At 35.5% G+C, this 21,567-nt stretch overlaps 1 protein-coding gene across 3 annotated transcripts in view; it reads right to left on the bottom strand.

Moving 5' to 3' along the window:
- Positions 1 to 206: 206 nt before the first annotated feature.
- The window catches only part of CADM2 (cell adhesion molecule 2), a 1,349,490-nt gene continuing 1,328,129 nt past the window's right edge, over positions 207 to 21,567 (bottom strand). For all 3 annotated transcript variants that reach the window (XM_072621637.1, XM_072621640.1, XM_072621639.1), the window contains 2 exons: positions 1,970 to 2,095; positions 207 to 1,079 (listed from right to left, as the gene is read on the bottom strand). In XM_072621637.1, coding sequence (XP_072477738.1) covers positions 961 to 1,079; positions 1,970 to 2,095 — 245 coding nt within the window. In that variant the 3' untranslated portion in view covers positions 207 to 960. The remainder of the gene's footprint in view (positions 1,080 to 1,969; positions 2,096 to 21,567) is intronic.

Genomic DNA, 21,567 nt, shown 5'->3' with positions numbered 1-21,567 from the left:
TTAGAAAATGCTTACTTGTGACTGACTTACCTACAGCCCAAAAAGTTAAATATGTATCAAATAATGTTTAATTGGATTTATTATATGCACTATATACAGATTCTAAAATGTCTTGAAATTGTGCCCTATGAATACGTCCAATCTGTGTAGGCAGGTGAGTCCTTACAAAGCAAATAAATTATGAAAAAAAAATACAGAAACGTATCTAATCTTTGTGATCCTCAAAGCAGTAAAAATGTTGGAAAAATTTATTTGTAAATGAAACTACAGTAACCTAATGCAGAATGTATATAGATATACAGCATGGTATGATTGCAACCCAAACACATGGCTCCAGTATCAAGTACTGTTGGATAAACACCAAATTGATACATCTCTACCACTGAGTCCAAGCATTCTAGAAACTATACTACAGTGTTTTCAGTTTGTGTTTTGTAGGGCATATGTTTCAAAATCTTGTCTTTGAAGTATAGACATGTATAAAACATTCTTTGTAAACCTCTAATCTTAGATTGAACTTGAGCACACTAGGTATTCACCTAATAGTGTGGGTTATGAAAACTGTCCAATGGCATATTAATAAAGGACTGTGATTAAAAGGAGGAAAACTGGAGAAGAAAAGCTTGCATACAGTTAAAATTTTAAATGTAGAAAACAATTCAATACCATGGTTCAAGATGATGATTAAAGTTGTTAAGGCTGTATATTCAAGCACTGTATGTTAAGAGAACAATAATGTGAATTTTAGGCAATAAGAAATATCCTGCATTATGGATGAGAGGGTAATTAAAGAATGATGTTAAAGAAAGCTGATTGTTGGTATAAACTGGCTACTGGTAGCAGTACAGGATGGAGGTTAATAAAGGGAGCAGAAGATGGTAGAAATGAATTCTGAAAGATGATAGCCAGTTTTCTCCAGCAGTCAGCCTGATAAGTAAAACTCAGAATCTAGGTCTGCATCTAAATGAAATATTCTTTTTTCTCTTCTGCGTTGACTTGGCTGCCTTCTGCATTGATAATAGCTGTGTCAGCATCCGGTGCATCTTCAGCTCCTTTAGCTTCATTTGTTAAATATGTTCCTATGGAAATTAACATGAAAGAAATTGGTTGGCACATTTATTTCACCAGCCTCCATCATCACTACATTCAATTATTAGACATCTGTACCCCATTTCAATTAGGTTGGCATGAAGAAGGTATTCATTCCAATTTTAAAATAATACACACAAGCTCACCTTCTTATTGGAATGTAATGGGTTAAGCTTGAGCCTAGAGAATGGCCAAAAGATAATTAGGGACATACAGCTGCAAATAGTAATTGTCATTAAAATGATTGAGATGCTTAGATCCATTATGGCCACATCCAGAAAAATGATTCCACAGTATTGTACTGTTCTTCTGTTCTTAAATATATATATATATATATATATATATATATATATATATATATATATATATATATATATATATATATATATATACATATATATATATGTATGTGTATATATATGTATGTATGTGTATATATATGTATATATACATATATATACATATATACATATATATATGTACATATATAAAACTTTCTACTATGACCTTACATGGGCATATCTGTGGAAATTCCAGAAATCAACTTGGAATCAATTACTAATGTTGAAGAGACCATAAAGAGGGGGATTCTCTGCTTTCTTAGAAAGGAAGAGCAGACTTGCTTCTAATTTTTCCTGAGCCACTCACCCAATGTACAACCTTGGATGAGTTGCTAGATATGCTTTTGCCTCAGTTAATCTAACTGTAAAATTAGGTAAAAGGCAAGGTCTCTCTGGAATCCAGATGCTGAATGTTAGCTGAGCTTTTCTGAGTAAATGATTTACAAAAAAGAAAGAGAAAAAAAGTGTTATAGAGTGACCATAACCACAAAGAAATATTGCTACAAAAGGTGAGTACACTTTGATTAAATCTCTCCTACCTTTATGTCTTGCCAGATATCGACCAAGCAGAAATATAGAACACAGTGTGACAAATACGACAACAGCCACAATTCCTCCTATAAGAGCGTGGTCAGGGCCAGTCGGTCCAGACAGAGCATTAGGATCTAGATTGAAAAAAACAAAAGGAAAATTAGGTTTTTTTTTGTTTGTTGGTTGGTTTTTTCCCCCAAGTAGTTAGTCTTCTGTCACAATTTAGATTATATAATTTTTCTAAATGCACAAATTTCCCTTTTACAACCTCTGAGGGGATGGTTTCTTTTTAAGCTTATATTTTCTTAATAGTGCACTTCTAATTGTATCCCAGTCTTTAAGGTCCTGATGAGCAACTGAAAATGCTATTTTATTCTGTTATATATGGGGAAGGTTTCAATAGCATTCACCTTGTCTTTTCTCTTACTCATTTTAGTACTGAATATCTGTTCATAGCTATCTATAGGAACTAAAACAAGTGATTGAGAATTGGGAATCAGATAAGCATCAGCTGAACAGTGTCTGAGTAATACATAATTTATATGGCTGAATCTCAGTGGGAATCCCTTATATATATTCTCTTCTTGTCGTCCCTCTCCTACTGCAACAGAAATAAAAGAGGGCATGAAGTAAACCCTTTCTCAGTTCCTCTGCAGATAGCAGAGTCTGCATGAATTGCATCCCATATATGTATCCTGCATCCTTAAAAATCATTATTCATTCTATAGTGTTTAGCCCATGAATCATTGTAGTTATCCGATCAACACTGCAGTGAGTAAGCGCTAATAGATTTAGCAGTATTTTGGGAGCCTTACTTAACTGACTAGGCACAAAACATTGAGAAGGTTCCTAGGTTTAAACTCTCTCTGCTTAGCATGTATCAGCAAGGGGTATCTAATTCTTGTGAGAGGACTACAAAGAGGGAGTTCTGTCAAGTGACACCATTTAGGGTCAGTAATTTCTCAGATGTTTAAAGCAATGGATCAGTTACTTTTAAGTGTAGGGTCATTCTGAATTTTTATGGGAAGAAAAAGTAAATGATTTCACTCTACTGAATCCTAAGTGAGTCCTACTTCCAAAACATATGTCTTATTTATTCAATTAATAGGGAAATTATAAATCTCACTTTTTTCTTTTAATAAAAAAAAGAATGAAGAGCAATATTGTATCATATAAGTGAAAATATGCATCAAGCATTACATACAAATGACAAATCAAAATAATCTCATGGAAGTACCAGAATTTTCCTCACAAGTAATATTCCATATTAATTTTTAAAAATTATGTGAGGGTAGGACTATTCCAGGGTTGGGGGCCATGTGTGGTCTTCTAGGTCCTCGAGTGTGAGCTTTTGACTAAGTTCAAGTTTTACAGAACAAATCCTTTTATTAAGGGGATTTGTTCTGTGAAGTTTGGATTCAATCAAAGGGCTGCACGTGAGGACTCTAGAGGGCCACATGTAGACTCAAGGACACAGCTCCCCTACCCCTGGAGTCTTCCTCCCAAGTAAGTCTTGCCTTGATCTACTACTTTTCTTCCAAAAATCTTCCACCATTACGATCGAAGCTCCTTGAGGGCTAGGGTTGCATCTTATTTCTCTTTGCATTTTATCAGCATAGGATTCCCCACCCTCGGTGTACACTACAGTTGTGATTTCATTAGTATAGACTTGTAGCAGAGGTTACCATACAGGTCAGCATGAGCTCTGCCACATCTAGTATTTAAGAATTACCTATTACAGAATTATGTGTAGAGCTTTTAGGATTACAATGGGTTGTGCAATTTTCCTTAATGACAATCATAATTACAAATGATTTAAGAACATGATAGATGCTCACACCTATAAAACGTAATTTTGTAATTTCTGTCATGTACACTTATCAGATGAATGTAATACTAATAGCATTTTTATCAAATTACTTTATAAATACTTAAAAATACTTCAATGAGTTGAAACACAAAAATCATCTTTGGATCTACTCTCTGTACCCCACACACATCTTCAATCAGTTTCTGATGCTTTCCCATTTTCACTCCACAACATCACTTGATTCCATCCCCCTTTCTTTCTTTACCTAGCTACCATGATGGTTTAGGTCTATATCACTTCTTCTCTGGCCTTCTGTCATAATCTCCTAGTTGACTTTCCTTCTCACATTCATTTTCTGCATAGCTCCCAAAATAATTTTCCTAAAGCACAGGTCTAATTATATCATTTTTCTGCTCAAAAGTCTTTAGCACTTCTGGAATAAAATACAAACTCCTTAACCTGATACTTGGTGTTCTTGTAATCCAGTTCCAGCCTATCTTTCCAAAACATCTTTTTCACATTAATTTATTTTATGTATCCTGATACAGTCAGTCTATGCCACTCAATTTGATACACTACTGTCTGCCCTAAGCATTCACTTTCTCAATTAACAGTGCAGCAGCCATGACTAGGAGGATTCAGGCTAAAAGGCCTGAAAGGAATTGAATCATCCCATCTCCTTTTCCCCGCACTGGCCAGAAGAGAGACTGAGGGAATGTGTACAGTAAAAGCTCTTATCTGTGTCTCTGGGAAGGACAACTATGAGGACAGTGAGGCACTGACTGGCACTAAATGTTGATAGCATTCTGGGTCAAGCTGGGAGCTCCAGAAGTTGGGACAGCTGTAAATATGGTGCCTGCGAGACAGAATTAAAGCACTAAATACTGACAATACTAAAGCAAGGGACCAAACAGATCTTAGAATGATCTTGAAGATGGATGAGGAGAATATGTGGACGGTCCCAGGAACCATGATGCCTAAGGCATCATGACATGACGTGTCATCATAATATAAGCTATAAGTCCCTTTTCTCTTTGTTTTTCTTTTCAAGCCTTTTAAGAACTATTATTTCTATATTTAAATAATATTTTTAGCCTAGAATGTTTTTAGGAGATTGGGGTGGGTGCCAAAATTGAAAAGTATGCTTTCTATTTGATATTGCCAGGAAGAGAAAAGGATGGAGGCAAAGTAAGCCAGACATTGCTAGTAGAGTAAGTATAGAAAGATCCCCAAGACTGAATCTGATGAACATGAGCTCAGAACTACAGTTCTAAGCCTTAGTTATTGAGAGATTTTTTAACTAAGTTCATGTGTGAATTATAGAGAAGTAAGTAGATGCTGTCTTCAGGGAGAATTAAAGCAAACACTAACAAAAGAGACAAAAATAAACCACATAAATACGAATATATACATATATCTACAAGTGCATCATACTATACACATATGTATATATACATGTATGTATAATTATCATGCATAGACATATTACACTAAAAATTGCTAGCCTAGCCTACTGCCTGTTCATGGCATGGAACCAACTATGAGTTACTGAAAATATTGTCAATGGAGTAAAATTTTACTCACACTGGAAGGGCTTTGATCAAAGTTCTAGCAATATCAGGACTCTTAATCGCTAGCTCAGAAAGGCTTATCACCTGACAGTTTGACACTGGGTACTTTTTTTCTTTTTTTGACCACAGTAAAGAAAAAAAAGAATGTCAACAAAGACATGGAGAGACAACGATAAACTGATGAAACCACAGCTGATTTACAAATATATCCTCCCCTTATAAATAGAAGAGTAACTAAATTGAATTTTCATTATTCATGGAAGTTATTCCACTATACATAGCATGAAATGTCAAAAAAGTCCTTGAAGTAGAGTCTGATACAACTGTGTTCCCCGTGCCACTTATTCCTGAACTTGTTCATATTCTTTTCCTGGAGGAGAAGCAAGAGGCTAAGCTCATATATGGAGGAATAAAGGTCTAGATTTTTTCTTTCCTGCTGCCATGAGTTACTGGGATGGGGCAAGTCTGATAGGTTGTCTCTAGCAAAATCAAGTTTATTTTTCCTTATGAGGAAGTCTTTAAAGTCATGCCATAAAGCTGGTAGCCTAGGATTAAGATGGGGCTCATTGAAATGTAAAGGGTGGCCTATAAAGCAATCCTGAGGTAGTTTCCATCCAGGGAAGTCCAAGCTTTAGGATATTACTTTAAGGCAACAGATCTACACAAGCCTACAGTGAATGCAGAGTTCACCAAGTGAGAAATGAATAAGCTGTTTATGAAACAATGTCTTGTATGTCCTTCTTGAAATTTTTAGTAGAGTAAAATAAAGGCAATCCTACATCTAATATACATTGTTAACTTGCATGCTTACAAAGGAACCAAGGCCCTTTTACTCACTTAAATGGAACTCTTGATACAAACTATTTTTCTGAGTTCTCAGAAGCCTAAAGTGGTATAATTTTAGAGAAACTTATTAAGAATGAACCCAGTTCATGTGAATGAAGAGTTCACATGGGTTTCACACAGTTGTATATTCTCATTTCTTTTTTACAGGATCCTTGTAAAATGTCAGACATTGTCATCCCCATTTTACAGAGGAAAAACCCAAGACTTAGACAAATTACATAACTTTCCTAAAGCTAGTCAGGTGGTAACCAGTAGAGTCAGGAATTAGACTCAGACTTTCCAATTCAAGTTAAGAGGTTTTATATTCCAGTCTTATTGTATGGAAGGGAAAGAGTTCATAGGCAAATAATTGTAAAATCTTTAACTTTAATGTTTTTATAAGAAACATTTTGAGCTAGTCTAGGTTTTTTAGAAGGGGTGAATGTAATCAAAATGTCACTTGAGCAACATGATTCTTATTCATAGGATTATTTAGGTGAGAAAGAATCTTAAGAGTGAGGCCTATAGGATAGATATTGTAATGCTAATTTATTGGGGAAAGCGAATGCTGTAAGTTTCACGGAATATTTCTGCACACAAGAAACAATATACTAGAAATCAGGGGTCAGGATAAAAGATACTGATTTATTCAAGGGGGCACTGGTATAACTCAGATGGAGTATGCAATTCATGCCTTGTAAAAGTCAGTTCTTTATTATTAAAAGAAGGAACCATTTAATTTACACTTCCATCATAAAAAAAGGTCAGAAAATAGTGATGTTGCATACTTGGGGGTAGTATTAGCAGGATAGAGTTTGGGAATCCACAAATTAATTTATTTACTTAGGAGTAGGAATTGGGGTTCTTGGAGTAGCAACGAAATATTTGTACTGTATAAATAACTGTGTTGATATGATACACATAGTAGAGGCTTAAAAATTTTCTGTTCATTTGAATTAGATAACCAATTTCTATTAATTGCCAATGAAGTCAGAACAGGAAATATAGATCCACATATCAATGGAAGACATTTAGATTCCAAGGAATGTCTTTTTGTCAGTAAGGTTGATAAACTAAGTTGCCAAGGCAAGTTTTGGAATACGCTGTGAAAAATCTTTATAACTAAGACTGAACACCATCTGTTAGGGAAAGCTTAAGTAACACCATTTTTGGATGACATATAATCATGGTTGATTCTGATGTTCCATCTTTTTAACTGTGTTCATTTTACTGATAGGGAATTCAATGGACACGAACCAGTGAATGAATTTCTGAGAAATAATGCTGCTTATTCATTTTAACATTCCTTTACCTCTCTACTGTCTCTGTCTAAATTCTAAATATCCTTAAGAACTTGAAAGTAATGAGGAGCTTTTATTTTCTGATTGTTGATACAGTACTCTAGGTAGTCAGTCAAACAGCGTTCTTTAAGAGTTCTCATGTGTGCTGAGCACTGTGTTAAGCACTAGGGATAAAGGGGGAAAACCAGTGTGTGCTATCAAAGAGTTCATAATCTAATCAAGGAGATAGCACTATAACAACTATGTACAAACAATGTCAGTACAGAATTAATAGGGGGGAAATACAGAGAGAAGGTGGTAAGATTAAAGAGGATTGGGAAAGGCTGCTTGTAGAAAGTAGGGACTTTAGTTTGAGTTTTAGGGAATCCAGGGAAGTGAGGAGGTAGATATGGGAAGGGAGACTGTTCCAGCATGGGAGTCAGTTAAGGAAAATGCTTGGTATTGGGAGATAGTGTATTGTACACAGCAAGGAGTACAAAATATCAAAGAGTATGTAGAGGATAATGGAGTGTCAGAAAATTGGAAAGGTTAGGAGGGTGCCAGGTTATGAAGGACTTTGAACAACAAACAGAGGAGTTTATATGTGATCCTTAAGAAAGTCATTGCAATATTTTGGATGGGGAGAGTGATATGGTCAGATGTGTTTTAGGATAATTAACTTGACAGTTGAATGGAAGATGGAATCAAGGGAATACAATGAATGAATGATAGAGCATTTATTAAAGGTTTACTGTTTTCAAAGCACTGTGCCAAGAGCTGGGGATACAGAGAGAAAAATAGAAGAATTTTCTACTCTCTGGGAGCACACATTGTAAAGAAAACAGCTTCTTCATGAGAGAAAAAAGTGTACTAAACAAGGAACACATGCAGTAATAATACCTAACAGAAGTGCCCAATGCAATAAAGAGCTTTGAATGATTTGATTACAAACTCAATTTTGATATTTTACATGACTTTAAGAGACTACCTTATCTTCCTCAAATGAAGTAGAGATCTAGGAAGAGGAATGGTTAAACATTAAAACTGTAAAAATAGCTTTGCATAATTTATGGATAGAAATATACTGTCCTATGGCAGTATATGACATTAGCAGAGTCCCTAGAGAGAAATACATCCTCAAATTTACTCTGGGGCAATCTATTATCTTATAATCTTATATGTAATTACTGTTTCTACCCCCCCAAAATTCAAAAACTGGTCTTAAAGGATAAAAACATTAAGATATATTGCTCTCTCAGTGGGTATGGGGCAGGAATTTAGATATAATTTCCACTAAAAGTAATTAAATCTGCATATATTAATTTGAGGCTACATTGCACAGCAAGTTTTCCAAAAACTATAACAACAGATTTTTCCTTTTAAAATACAGAAAGTTTTTAGAAGCAGAATAGTGAGACTAAACTCCACACCAACTGAATAAATACTAAATTCCCTTGTTTCATTGCCCCAAAGCTCCTGTATTTATTTTTTAAGAGGACACTTTTCTGAACATTGTTTTTCTATGGTTGTTTAGTTTTCATAAAAAGTGATACCCACTACATTGGATTTGCCTTCAAGAGCAGAATTTTCTTAAATGCCCCAGACATCTATTCAGGAGAGGTCTTGGGAGGCAAGGCCATGAGCATTGGTGCATGAGAAATTGAAGGGTCATGTGTATTTGTAGCCTATATTTGTTTGGGTAAGTGTGCTACAGTTTACCTTCTCTGAGCACTAAATCTTTAAGTTCCACATATAACTTTTCAAAATTAATTGGTTCCTGGTTATAATTCACCTTTTCACCAACAGGTCATAATGTGTTAAGCATAGCACACAAAGCAGACCTACAGAAAGCACTGTCCTTGAGGAAAGTGAAAGCTTTCAAAGCAAAACAAAATTCTATTTGGGACTAGGGTAGGTTCCAGCATAATTCCCTTCATTTCGGTGTTTTCTTCCAGTTAACTCAGTCTTGCTTTCCCTAGGCTGCTTCAGCCAAAGGAATGATTTGGGTAGGAAGAATTTGAATGACCCTAGAGATGATTCTCCACATTGAGGAAAGCAGTGTAGCTATTAGGTCTGAGGAGTCCTTCACTAAATTTTTTACCTCTTTTAGTATTGACATTCAAGGGAGCACAGAACATTGGAGGAAAAGAAAAAAGTATTCATGGGAAAATGGGAAAAAAGTAATATAGAGGAATGACTTTAAGGTTATATTGGTACATGAAAAATGAACAAAATGCATCTAGGGGAAAATCATGGAACATGATATTCATTTGTGATTGTGGAAAGGCATAACATTCATTTCTCTATTAGGGAAATGTCATGGAATACACACACACACACACACACACACACATTCTGCACTGGATAGTGAGTCACATAATCTGATTTTTGGAATTGGAAGAGGTCACTGCAGTCATCTCCTCTAACCTAACCTATACATAAATAGAATTAGTCATCGAGTCTCAGAATTGGAAGGGACCAGAAACCATCTGACTGGGCACTCTGACTGACACACTAAGTGTCACCACTTAGTCTATCTGTTTTTGCATTGAATGCTGGAAGAGTCCCCTCTCTAGCCTTCCCAATTTGTTGACAGACTGTTAAGAGAAAAGAACACTAGCAGGAAATCAGGAAATATGGGAATGGAAGTGCCTGCTGGCTCAACTCAGTTACCAACCAATTTTATGACCTTGAGCAAGTGGCCTTAACACTCTGGGCATCAATGCCTTCAAAAAGAGGATAATGATATTTCTGCATGTACCTCTAAAGACTGTCACAAAGTTGAAATGAGAAAATTGACATAAAAATTTATGATTACAAAGAGATAAGACAACTGTTTTTAATCATGCTGTTTCCATTACTAGACCCTAAAATCTCTAGAATTTTCTTCCTTCATGTTTTTGTTCATCTGGCTGCATGAAAGCCATCCTGCATCTGATCCCATGAAATAAGTCTATCAGAAGCTATAATTGTAATGTATGAGTTTTTAGAACGTGCAGTGATGTCCTAATAACATCTTCCAAATGATGAGATCACTAAGAGAAGTAATATAAAGGGAGAAGAGGACAGGGCAAGAAACAGAAACATGAAGGATACCTACTGATAGAAGGCATTTAGGGAGGAAGATCCGGCAAAAGACACAGAGAAGGAGTGGTGAGATATGTTAGGAGGAAAACCAGGAGAGAGTAGTGTCCCAAAAACCTAGAAAGAGTGGGATGATCAACAGTGTCAAAGGCCGGAGAGAAGTTAGGGAGAATGAGGACTGAGAAAATGTCACTGGATTCGGCAACTGTGAATAACTTTAGAGAGAATAGTTTTGGTGCAATCCTAAGGTCAGAAAGTCACATTACGTAGATTTAAGAGGAGAATGACAGGAGAGAAAATGGAGGCACCTGTTATAGACTGCCTTTTTAAAGAGTTTAGTTGCATAGGGCAGAAAAGATATAGAACAATAGCAGAAATGGAAATATCAAGTGAGCGTTGGTTAGCACATAATGTTTGTATGCAATAGAAAGTAAGCCAGTTTAGAGGGAGAGAATGAGAATATGTAAAAGCATGGAGGCAGCAGAGGAGGCAGTCTCTTAGAACCTATGGGATGGAATAGAATCACTCAAAGAAATAAAGGAATGAGCCTTGGCAAGGATTAAGGACATTTCATCATGTGAAATGGGTGAAGGAAGAGAAAGCATCAGAGGGCACCTGAGCGATAAAATAGGAGGAAAAAGGGAGAAGAGGGAGTTTGAATCAATATTTGAATCAATTAATTAAAAAATCAATTAATAAAAATAATTTAATAAAAGAATCAATAAAAGATATTATGTACCTCTCCCAAACCTGGGCATCCCCACACTGACTTTGGGTTCGATGTAGGGGAATAATAATATATTTTCAGCTTGACATCTCATTTAGCCAAAGCAGAATTTATTCTTAGACCAGAGAATCTTTAGATATAAAGCATTTAACTGAAATATCCATATATATGTACACACATATACACACATGTACACGTATGTGTGTATATACTAAAACATATATGTATATGAAAAACTCATTCCCAAAAATGTTTCTAGATCTTTCATATAACAATGGGGAACAATTTTCTCCATAAACTCCCATGTCAGAGAGAGAGAGAGAGAGAGAGAGAGAGAGAGAGAGAGAGAGAGAGAGAGAGAGAGAGAGAGAGAGAGAGAGAGAATGAATCCCAGAGGTGGAACATATGTTCTCTAAAAATATTGGTGGACAGGTTCTCTCCTGTTGCTGCTGGAACAACTCCCTGATTAGTTGCTTGCTTTTTCACCTTTTTTGGCAAGGTTTTCTCTCTGTCAGTCACAGTGAGCTGCACTTCTCAAATTATCAATCACTGTATCCCAAAGCCACCACTGTACATAGGTCTACTGCATAGACTCTACACACTATAAGGTTAGGGGCTCTTGCTTAATAGTCTTTTGGATGAAAGCTGCATGTGTCTCAGGTAAATGGCTTTTGTACCTCAGATAAGTGTTATTTCTTTTCCCCCACTCAGACTGCCTAGTGTGCCTAAGGGGAATTTTTCATACGCTTTTGGTCCATCTATTTCACCTACTGAACTATTCAAGCTGGTGTTCCTTGAAAGGCTTCTCAGGCAGCTATTGTCAGACATTTCTCCACAGACCATCTTCAAACCTAACTAACTACTATCTGTGTTAGGGTGAGTACATTTTTTTAACCTCCTTTTCACCTTAGGGGGCATCATCTTTTCTATACCAGTTTTTTATGAGTGGGTTCACACACCCATTTTTGTATCCTCCTCTTCATTGATATATTTTATTCTTATCGTGCCTTGTCACGCTAAATATACAAAGTTTTCATAAGCCTAAAGAATGTACCAAAATAATAAGAAATAGTGAGGTATTTTTTATAACATATCCTTGCCATAGCAGCAAACCTATTGTCCCTTCTTATATTTGTGTAAGGAACTATGACAGGTACCTTTTTAAAACAAAAACAAAATAAACAAAAAAAAAACCTCAACAATTCCTACCCTCAAGGAGCTTATATTTGACAACAGTAAGATAGAAAGATTGGTAGGTAGATAGGTAGACAGATGGTAGATAGATAGATAGATGGTAGATGGATAGATAGATAGATAGATAGATAGATAGATAGATAGATAGACAGATAGAAAGATAGAAAGATACATAGATGATAGATAGATACATAGATGCATAGGTAGGTAGGCAGTAAGTATAAGGTAATTTGAAAGAAGGAAATCAACATTATTAAGTGCCTATTACGCATCAGACACTGTGGGAAGCATTTTACACATTTTGCCTCATATAATCTTCACAGTGAACGATCAGTATAGGTGCTACTATTATTCTCATTTTACTGTTAAGGAACAGGCAGACAGTGGTAGTTAAGTAATTAGCTCAGTGCCATACAGCTAGTAAGTGACTGAAGCAGAATTTAAATTCAGGTCTTTCCGACTCAGCACTCTACTGTAACACCTACCTGACCCTTTGAGAAGGGAGATCATTAACTGATATTGTCTTTCGTAATATTTTCCTTTCTTTAAAAAAAGGCCCTTTAAGTAAAGAAGAGTTGTTGGGTTTTTTTAGTAGAGAGATGAGGATTTAAAAAATAGATTTGGTAAGAAAGTGAATGGGTGAATATCTCATGTAACTGTGGAAAGGTTTGTGGAACAAATAGTCTAATTTGGCTATAATGTGAAGGGAAATGATATGAAATAAAACTGACAAGAGATTGGAGCCAGATCATGGAAACTTCAAAAGACAGGCTGAAGAATTTTTATTTGTTTATAGAGTAAAGAGAGACATACTGAAAGGTTTTTTTAATTACGAAACTGACATAATAGGATTATTATTTTGGAAATTTTGTGGAGCACAGACTAGAGATGGAAGATAGAAATGGGAGATACATTTGGAGATTATTGGTCTAATTCAGGTGCAAAATAATAATGAGTTGAATTAGCATGGTGGCTATGTGAATGAGGAGAAGGGACTGGGACTTGTTGAGTAGTACAGACAGGACTCAGTACACAACTGGATATGAGTGGTGAGGTAGAAGGAAGAGATAAGTATGATTTCATGGTTATGAATCAAGTGGATTCACCTCTTCATGGTGGTGACCACAGAAGAACAATTTGGAGGAGGAAAAGATGATGAGTTTTATTGCGGACTAATTGAATTTGAGATGCTTGTAGGACATCCAGGTAGAAATGTCTAGTAGACAACTGGAGATACCAGAGTGAGAGTCCCCAGAATACAATTTCTTATAACATAGCTGAAATATGTTCAGTGCCATTATGGATTAAAAAGGGCATTGTGGATTAATTTTTGGAGCACAAATATCCATTTAAACATTATTTCTATGGAAATACAGTCCAAGGAATTGTAGGTATGTGACAAGCAGAGAACTTGATTACAAAATGAGTTAAATAGGTTTTGATGGGCTCTCCTATATGAAGGTAAGACACTCTAGGAGCTTTTGCTCTACTACTTGAAAAGGAACAGGACAACAGACATTCTGAGAAATTAGTAGTTATGCTTCTAGACTTAGGAGAAACCTTTCTCTGCTTCAAGGACAAAATGCTTCCTTCTAAGTTTTTGGAACATTTTGAGGACAAAGGAATCAAAAAGTCTGTTTCCCACTGCTCCCACAGGCTAATGTAACCTGTTTCCTAGTCTCAGGTGGATGAACTCCTTTAAGGAGAATGCTATTTCCCATTAGTTAATTGTCCAGTGGGTTGGGTTACCCCAAAATTTCTCTACCCAAATGCATAGTAACTAGTCAATCACAACACCTTAAGTACCATTCTTCACATGTCTTGCGACTCCACACAACAATTTCTCATTGCTTTCAGCAGACAAGTTTTCACCATTAGATAAGGCAAAAACAAGACCCATTCCAGGCAGCTTGGGAACTTAGTCTTTATAACATACTATGAAGAAACATAGCGAGTTCCAAACAAGTGGCTTGAAAATATTTTTTTGACACAAGTTCAATCTATTTAATGTCTAAATATCCTTTATGTACTTAGTGACTGAAATGGAAAGACTCCAGAACATCATTAAGATACTGTCCACCAGTACTCCAGGAGATCTTCCTAATTTGGATATTCCCATTAAAATGGAGATCAAAATCTACCTATGCCTGCCTTCTGTGTGCAATTACCATCCACAATCTCCCATGAGTTCACTTTAGGGAATTCAACTAACTAACCTTCCTCAAGTCCCATTGACAGTGCATGGTTACCAGTGGAATTTGTGGACTGGCCATCAATTATGCCATGCTTTCACTATATAATCAACCTGCCTTTTCCTCCAGGTATGAACTTTCCTTATGTCTTCTTTTCAAAATTGCTTCACCCATGTAATTTATTATTTTTGATATGTTGCATCCTGTACATGTCCATCACATGTCTCTCCTTTCCCTTTTGAGTGATCTTCATAGACTATATTTTATGACTTGTAGCCATACACAATCATGCTCTTATAAAGTGAAATACAGTACATACCAGTCTACATTACACTGTTTCTAAGGGGGCTTAATTACTTAAGTACAAAAAAAAATCCATCACAAGGCAGTGAGTATCAGTAAAAAGTTTCATAATGTGGCTTCTAAAGGTATTAGAAAGCAAAGTTCCAGTGGAGTTTACTGTGGAACTCTGAGTATATTTTAAGTTTTTTATATATCAAATTGTTAACTGGAAAACAAACTCTAAAAATGCTTTCTCTTCAACTTTATTCTCACTTAACAAACTGGATGGACACGAGCTCTAGGATATTGTCTATATAATGAAAGAATTAGTGTGATATCCTAAAAGCATTCCTGTAACACACACAAAGCAATTGCAATAAGGCTATGCTTACACTGTGACAATGCATCCAATTTAAGCAAACATGAAATTTGCATATCTCATGAATTAATAGAGCATGACAAAAAAGATCTTGAGAAATAGGTAGGCAAAATAATGCCAACAGAAGCTGAGACCAATTTCCCCAAGGAAAGTCTGACTCAAGAATTAATGACTGACAGATCTGTCTATGAAACAATGCTGGCCTGACAAGTGAATATGAAGCATGATCATCTGTACAATTGTGTCCCACATCTTTGCTGAAAACCTTTGGGCTTACTGCCTTGTCATTTCCTGACATAGAATTACATGCCTTTTCTGCACAGAATACAAGTATTCATTCTTACAATTAAAATAGTTCTCCTTGGAGTACCAAATTCAAGGACCCCTTGAAATGAGGGATTAATTAAAATCAGTTACATTAAAGTTGATGCTAAGTAGCAATTTGGATAATAAAACACTGTATATGCTATCTTGAGACCATGAAAATTAGTGTTTAAGTCTTTTCACAATGGTAAATAGCACCTAAAAATGTCCCAGTATTTTAATGATAGCCAAGTGTTTATTCTTTTTTTCATGCTAATGATTGGTTTTTCAGTAAGAAATCAAGGAAAACTGCTGTCTACAGGAAGATTCTGTGACCTTCACAGATGTCATCAAACATTTAAACCTAAAATAAATCATATTCTAATTGTGACAGATAATTCAATGTAGTCATTACCAACCTTCTAAAGCTGGCATAATCGTCTGCTTCTATTCCTGTAATCAGTAGGGTGTTTTGGTTAGTGTGTGTGTGTGTGTGTGTGCATGCATGTGCATGCACACGTGCATGCATGCACACATGCACATGTGCACATGTGCACACTACAATGTCACCAGCCCTTTTCTGGAGCCTTCTATTTCCCAGCAGTCTAAATGGATATCTGTGGTACCATGTTATACATACACATAGTAGAAGACAAATCAACTTTTCCAAGGACTTATTGTACATTAATGATTCAGTTCACTTTAGAACCTGTGACATTTGTCCATTCTTTTTATTCACTTTGTCCATCAAATTATCTACCTGTTCACTGTCAGGAATTAAATTAAACACATTAAAAAGAATGTCTTTACTTAAAAAAGAAAAAAAATTGATAGATTTCTTTTCTAATTATATCAAAAAGCAGCCCAATTCTTAGAAATTTTTTTCTATAATAAATAAACAGAAAAAATTAGAAACCTTGTAAAGGATGAATGTGATTTGGATATATTTGACAATTGCATAGAATGTCTTTAATGAAAGATAAAAGTTGGCTGTTAACCATGAAGAAAGCATGGCTTCTCTTTAATTTTATTTTGGTTGAGCAATGCTTTTTAGACTACTCTAGTCACTTGAGGTGAGAACAATGCCATGGTAATAAAAGAAATCATGTTACCCATTGGTACTTGATTAATTGAAATATGAGATGGCAGCCAAATTGCCAATGGTATGTGTCATTTTGGTATAATATTAAAGAAACTAAGTAATGAGTCATTAATGAATTTTTAAATAGTCTTTCTAATTGGGGATATAAAATCCTGTGTAAGTTTTTGTTATTGTTGTTATTTAGAACAATAAATATAGAGATTGACAGAGTTTTTGACCAGGTATTAAAACTCACAAATGATTTCCTACTGCACATGTAGTTTAACTTACCTTTCCTCCTATTTATGCTATCTCTGTACCAATACAAATACCACTATTTCTTCGTTTAATCATCACATGCTTGACAGAATTCATTGTCCTAAAACCATCCTCATTTGGGAGCTAAAAAGTACCTTCAATTTCCTGCAAGTTGAATACAAGCCAATCTATGAAGGGTCATATTTTCTTTGAATACCTTTGGGTAGTTAAGTTTTGATAGAAACGTCATTCTGCTTTGATTACACCTAAAAATAATGCACATTTTACTCATCAGTATTCAGTAAGGGCTTTATTATCTATTATTTTCCCAAGCAGAAAATTCTGGAAACTTCATTTCTCATTTACCCCAGTACACGTCTTTGTTCCTTTAACCTGAATGAAAGCTAACAGGAACCTCTAGAGGTAGGCTGGAAAAGAGATTAGAGCTACTTTTGTGGAAGTTTGATGTAACAACTGTTAGGGTTTGGGGAAACTAAAAAAATATTCTGTTGTATATAGCCCTTGGAATGATTGCAATTCATTAAAGCCATTAATCATTTTTTTCTGATGCAAGTAAAATGAATACATAGAATTTCTACCTAATCAGCTCCTACCATTCACCACATACCATTTAAAATGCTTCTGCTCTACCAAACTTTCTACTGCTTCAGCAGTGTTTACATCAATGCTCTCTACAGTGGTATAAATGATTTCTACTCACCAGGTCATAGCTACACTAGCAGTTGCACTTGACAGGCTCATTTTCTACCTTCTCCTGAGACAGCAGGAGGGAATTGAATCAAAGGTCCAGTGTAATTACTATGTGTATTTCAGATTAAATAAATGTGATAAAAGCTTCCATCTAGCTCTTGATCAAACATGTTAAGAGATGCCGATTCCCAGTGACATATTACAATATGTCTGTTGTAACAGTCCCTGATGCCATAATGTAAATTACTTACATTTGGGATTACTCGACTAAGGAAGACAGAAATATTACTCACTTCTTAAGAGCTGCCCACTGGGAGCTTGTGAGATGTGGTCTAATCTTAAACTTGTTAAACAAGACATTAAGAAATAATGGAGCCATGTTTGTTTTACTAAATGTCTATTGTGCTCAAACTATTTGAAAAAGACAGCCTCAATTTTATAATGGCTTGAACTGTGTTCTCTGTGACAAAAGGCTACATTACGTCTAAGCAGACTAGAAATTAAGATAAATAAATGTTTGGTTGCCTGATGTAGTAACGAAACCTTGAACATGTTTGTGTATATGTTAAATAGTTTTATATTTCATCTTATGCATTTATTTTAAACAAATTACTTTTAAATATTCCTCAATTACATAAAAAATTTTGAAAATCATTTTTAGAAATGTTGAGTTCCAAATTTTCCCCCTCCCCCCGGCAAATGTGCTACTGTAAGTATTTTCATACAAATAGATCCTTTTCCATTTTCTTTGATCTCTTTTGGACACAGACATAGCACTGGTATTGCGGGATCAAAGAATATGAAGTTTTATAGCCCTTTAGGCATAATTTCAAATTGTCCTCTAGAGTGATTAGACTAGTTCACAACTCTATCAACAATGTATGAGTGACTCAATTTTTCCCCATCTCCTCCAGCATTTGTCATTTTCTTTTTCTGTTATGTTAGCTGATCTGATAGATGTGAGGTGGCGCCTGAGAGTTCTCTAATCAGCAGAGATTTAGAACATTTTTTTAGGTGGGTATTTATAGCTTTAATGTCTTCTTCTGAAAACTAGCTATTGTTGTTCATTGTTCATTTATCAATGAAAGGTTTTTTCGTAAATTTGGCTCCTTTCCCTCTATTTAAGAAATGAGACTTCTTTCAGAGAAACTTGCTGCAATCACCTTCCCCTGCCCCCAGTTTTCTATTTTCCTTCTAACTTTTGCTGCATTAGTTTTGTTTGTGCAAAATCTTTTAATATTTCATGTAATCAAAATTAAGGGACAGGTAAGTGGTACAGTAGATGGAGCACTGGGCCTGAAGGCAGGAATATCTGAGTTCAAATCCAAGCTCCAACACTTACTACCTGTGTGACCCTGGACAAGCTACTTAACCCCTATTTGCCTGAGTTACTCTTCTGTAAAATGGTGATACATTGAAGAAGGAAACTGCAAACAATTTCAGTGCTTTTGCCAAGGAAACTCCATGGACAAAAGTGGTTCACAAAGAGTCAGAAAGGACGGAACAACAGGAGAATCAAATTATCTATTTTACCTCCTGAAATCCCCTCTATTTCTTAGTTTCTAATTATTTTTAATCTATGCTTCCATAGCCCTTTATTAAATGCAATTTTTATTGCATTGTGTTTTGAAAAGGATAGATTTATTAATATGTGAATGTGACATATACAGCTGAGAAAAAAAAATGAGTATAGTTACGCTATTTCCATGTGCAATTCATTTAATACTTCCTTTAAGAATTTGGATACTATGCCATTTGGTGCATGTATGTTCAGTATTGACTGACATTACCTCATTGTCTGTGGTTCCTTTTAGCAATATGTAGTTTCCCTGCTTAACCCTTTTAATTAGGTCTATTTTTGCTCTTGTTTTATCTGAGGTCATAAATGCTTCCTCCTCCTTGTTCACTTCAGCTGAAGCATGGTAGATTCTGCTCAGATCCCTTATTCTAACTCTCTATTGCCAGTGTGTTTGTTGTAAAATACATATTGTTGGATTCTGGTTTCTAATCTCTTCTGATTTATGGATGAGTTCATCCTGTTCCCATTCACAGTTGTTATCAATAACTGGTCATTTCCCTTCATCCTATTTTCTTCTGTTTACCCTCTTTTTTCTCCTGTCCCTCTTCCAAAGTCTGTTTTGCTTCTGACCACTACCTTCTTTTATCCCCTCCTACTTAACTACTGGGTAAAATAGATTCTGTGACCAATGTGTATGTGTGTTTGCATGTATGTATACATACGTGTGTGTGTGTGTGTGTGTGTATATATATATATATATATATATATATATATATATATATATATATATATATATTCCCTTTTTGAATCAATTTAGATGTGAGTGAAGTTCAAACACTGGCCATTCCCTCTTCCTCCCTCATTGCAAAAGCTATTCCTTCTATGCCTCTAATGTGCGATAATTTTCCCCAGTCTTTTTCTCCCTTCTCCCAGTGCATCCTTTCCTCTTACCTATTCATTTTTCATATAAATCCAACAAAACTGACTCACTTCCATACCCCCTTTCTATGTAGAATCCTTCTAACTGCCCTAGTAATTTCACAGCTCTGGTCTTTTCATCAGAAATGCTTGAACATCCTCTATTTCCCCCTGAAGAATTTTACTCAGTTTTACTGGATAGGTTTCTTCTGGTTGTAATTCCAGCTCTTCCATAATATTATATTCCAAGACCTAAACTCCTATAATGTTGTAGCTGCTAAACTTCTTGTGATCCTAACTGGCTCCATAGTATTTGAATGTTTTGTTTCTTGCTATTTTAAATATTTCCTCTTTGACCTAGAACTCTTGGAACTTTTCATTTTGGGATCTCTTTTAGGTGGTGATCAGTGAATTCTTTCAATTTCTATTTTACCCTTTAATTCTAGAATATTGAGAAAGTTTTCCTTGAAATGTGATGTCCATACACTTTCTTTGATCATAACTTTTAAGTAATCCAATAATTCTTAAATTATCTTTCCTTGTTCTATTTTCCAGATCATTTGGGCAATTCTGTCTTTTACAGTCTTATTCTCTTCACAGTTTTTGTGCCTCTTTTTACCAAGCTATTAATTGCTTTTTCATAATTTTCTTCCTTTGCTTCCATTTTCCCTAGTTTTCCCTCTATTATTCTTATTTGATTTGCAAATAATTTTTGTATCTTTCAGAGATTCTTGTTAGGTTTGTATCCAATTCACATTTTTTTGTTTGAGGCTTTGCTTTAGCTGTTTTGACTTCATTATCTTCTGAGTTTGTGTCTTCCATGTCACCATGGTAGCTTTATGTGGTCAGGACTTTATTTTATTCTCATTTTTCCACTCCATTTATTGATTAGAAACATTATATTAATGATGGGCTATGTTCCCAGCATGGGAGGTGGGAGGTTATCTCTGCTTTAAGCTTCATGCTTTTTTCACTGCTGTTTTTGGATTTGGTTATGTGGGTTTTAATATTTTTAGTGCTTCCAAAGTGGTGTTATCTGGGGAGATGTGTGCTCACTGTTCTCTTCTTCTGCACTCTGGTCCTTACCCAGGAAGAGCCTTGATCTTTTGGAATTGCAATTAATACTGCTCCTTAGAGTCCCTCCTCCCTTGGGACAAGAAACAATAAGGTTTTTCAAGATCCCTGATCCCTTTGGGGCCAGAAGTCATATTGCCTCTCAGGCTTTCCACTCCCTTTTGATTGTAAATGCTCCTCTCTGCCCCTGAACTGTGACCCAGAAGTGGGTATAGGTAATGGAGTTTCCAAACATTGTCTGGTCCTGCATCCAGTGCTAGCATAATCTTTTTCTGACTAGTTGTCAAGTTTCTTTACCATTTCTGACTTGAGCTGCTCCTGTTACCACCACCTAATCCCACCATTGGTGTTTCATCCATGTGACTTCTGAGTTGGTCTCTACTCCTGTTGTAAATCTC

This window comes from Notamacropus eugenii, chromosome 6, assembly GCF_028372415.1.
Source record: "Notamacropus eugenii isolate mMacEug1 chromosome 6, mMacEug1.pri_v2, whole genome shotgun sequence".
NCBI lineage: Eukaryota > Metazoa > Chordata > Mammalia > Diprotodontia > Macropodidae > Notamacropus > Notamacropus eugenii.
The sequence above is the reverse complement of the archived record's forward strand: the minus strand, read 5'-3'. Positions and strand labels throughout refer to the sequence as shown.